We start from the raw sequence: 2,442 nt of genomic DNA, 5'->3' as shown, positions 1-2,442 counted from the left end.
ACAGGGCCGGATTAAGGACTGTGGGGGCCCCTGAGCAACAAACTTGTGGGGGCCCCTATCAATAAAATTATCAATTATATATTTGTGAGGTTATAACAAAGTATAATATATCAAGATTGTTATCAATCCCTATAGAAAGTTAATATGGATGATATAAAGTAAAACAATACAAGTAGCATTTTACAAAATATATTGTAATCTTACAATTATCTTGCATACAGTAATTCAAAGAAATAACACAACAAATACAAAAATGGCATTACCATGCAGTGTATGTATTAACAAGGTTTTATTGTTGTTATCAGTTACATGGTGCCACAAGGGGTCCCAGTCCACAGTATCTTACAAACTACATAAACAGTAATAGTTTCAACAAAACAAGAAAATGTTACTTACTGTACACTACAGAACATTATAGGACATGTTCATGGTTTATATACATTAATGCATCAGCAGTCCTAATGCTCAAATAGCAGCAGGACAGCCGAACCCAAAGATATACATTCTTTTAAACTAATAGAAAGCATGCTCTCTTGCTTTTTGAGAGGCAAATAAGTAAATGACATCTTTGAAGTCAAGTTCACGCAACATGTCATGTTCAATACTCATTAGCGTGAGCCACGAAAGACGACTTTGAGACATTGTTGTTCTCAGTCTGTTCTTTATGATCTTCATTTTGGAAAAAGACCGTTCACCACTGCAGTTTGACACCATCATTACCAAGTAGAGTCTTAGAAGAATTTCAACATTTGGAAATGTTGATTTAAAATTTTTCTCAACAAGAATTTTGTAGAAGAACAGTTTCTTTGGCATATTGTGATTGTAGTCTTCTTTGTAAAGCTTCACAATTGCAGCAAAATGCACTAACTCATTACCAAGGCTGTGCTCTAGGTCATTTTGGTATATGCTGACAACATTAGCTGCAGCTGAATAGATCTCAGAAGAATTCAACTCTTCAAGCTGGTTGAGGAACCCAAACCGCTCACAAACCATATCATAAGCAGCTATTCTCTCAGTTAAGGATAGAATCAACTGGTCAACAACTGGAATAAAGTTTTCAATGCAAAACTTCTCCCTGGGAGTCATCTGGGCCATCTCTGCATGACCATAATCCAGTGGGTTGAGGCGAACATTTCTCATGCGATGACGAATCGGAGTATAGTCGGCTGTTCCAGACAATCTCTTCCCCAAATCCTCATATTCATCAAAACTCTCTTTGACTCTACAAATGTTTTCAGGGACTTGAGTGCCATTACTGCAGAATTGAGTACCAATGTAGGGTCCTGTAGTATGTGATTTGTTGCATTAAATCATTCTAAAATATCATTCCAGAAAGACGTGTACACACAATTTCCAATGTACTCATCTTCTCATGTAGACTATCTGCTTCATTTCGAACTACTGTACATCCTTCTGCTCCTGGTCAGTTGCAATTCATCCAGTGCCTCTTTAATCTTTTCATATCCTTGCACAATGGCTTTTGTTGCATCAGCTCTGCAGGACCAACGAGTTTCACTCAGTCTTTTGGGAATATGCAACCGTTTGTTTGCCTGGGACAACTTTTCCTTTAGAATTGCATAACGTGTTGTAGATGCATTGAAAAAGACATATATTTGCTGTACAAAATCAAAGTAACGTACAGCTGCAGAGCATGTATTGGCTGCTGATTTTCCTACTAGATTCAGAGAATGTCCACAGCATGGCACAAAAACTGACAAGCTATTTTTTTCTCTTATGAGAGCTTGCTTTCCACGGTACTTGACACTCATGTTTGCAGAATTATCATAGGACTGCCCATGACAGTCATTTATATCAATGTCATGGCAGGCCAAGAATTCAAGTAATGAATTAGCCATAGCAGCTCCTGTGTGACCACGGTTGGGCATGAAATTTAAAAATCTTTCTTTTGGTGTTGTGTACTCCATATAGCGTAGGACCAGAGTCAGTTGATCGATGTTAGACTCATCTGGGGTTGAATCAAGAGACACTGAATAATACTTTGATTCCTTTATTCTTGTAATTATCTGCTTCAAAAGGTGTTGCCCCATTATACCAATTATTTCTTCACAAATGGTGGATGAAAGGTAATTTGTATGACCACGACCTTTATTAGCATTTCATTTAATATGTGCTGAAAGAAATGGATCATACTCTGAAAGTAATTCCAAAATTCCTAGATAATTTCCATTTGTTGGTGATGCAATGACTTCGTCTGTACCTCGAAAAGCCAAACCACGCTCAGCTATAAATTTTATGGTACTCACAACACGCATGAGAAGCTTTCGCCAGTATCCACACATTTCTGCTTCTTTGTTTGCTAAATCCTGGTCCACTCCTCCAATTATTCTCCCACGCTTTGCCAAAATGAATGCAGATTCTAGATGAGATTTTGATTTTTCATGTTCAATAAACCGTTCACTTGCATGTTTCCAGTTGCAAAAT

The 2,442-nt window shown here is 37.5% G+C and overlaps 1 protein-coding gene across 1 annotated transcript; it reads right to left on the bottom strand.

Moving 5' to 3' along the window:
* Positions 1–513: 513 nt before the first annotated feature.
* LOC148534779 (52 kDa repressor of the inhibitor of the protein kinase-like) lies at positions 514–2,048 on the bottom strand. Its single transcript, XM_088465811.1, has 2 exons — positions 1,408–2,048; positions 514–1,222 (listed from the first exon to the last, which is right to left on the bottom strand). The coding sequence occupies exons 1-2, from the start codon at positions 2,046–2,048 to the stop codon at positions 514–516; spliced, it is 1,350 nt and encodes a 449-aa protein (XP_088321937.1).
* Between the last annotated feature and the right edge of the window lie 394 nt (positions 2,049–2,442).

This window comes from Taudactylus pleione, unplaced genomic scaffold (assembly GCF_031769625.1).
Source record: "Taudactylus pleione unplaced genomic scaffold, aTauple2 ptg000064l, whole genome shotgun sequence".
NCBI classification, from domain to species: Eukaryota; Metazoa; Chordata; class Amphibia; order Anura; family Myobatrachidae; genus Taudactylus; species Taudactylus pleione.
This window is presented reverse-complemented; position numbering and strand designations above follow the sequence as displayed.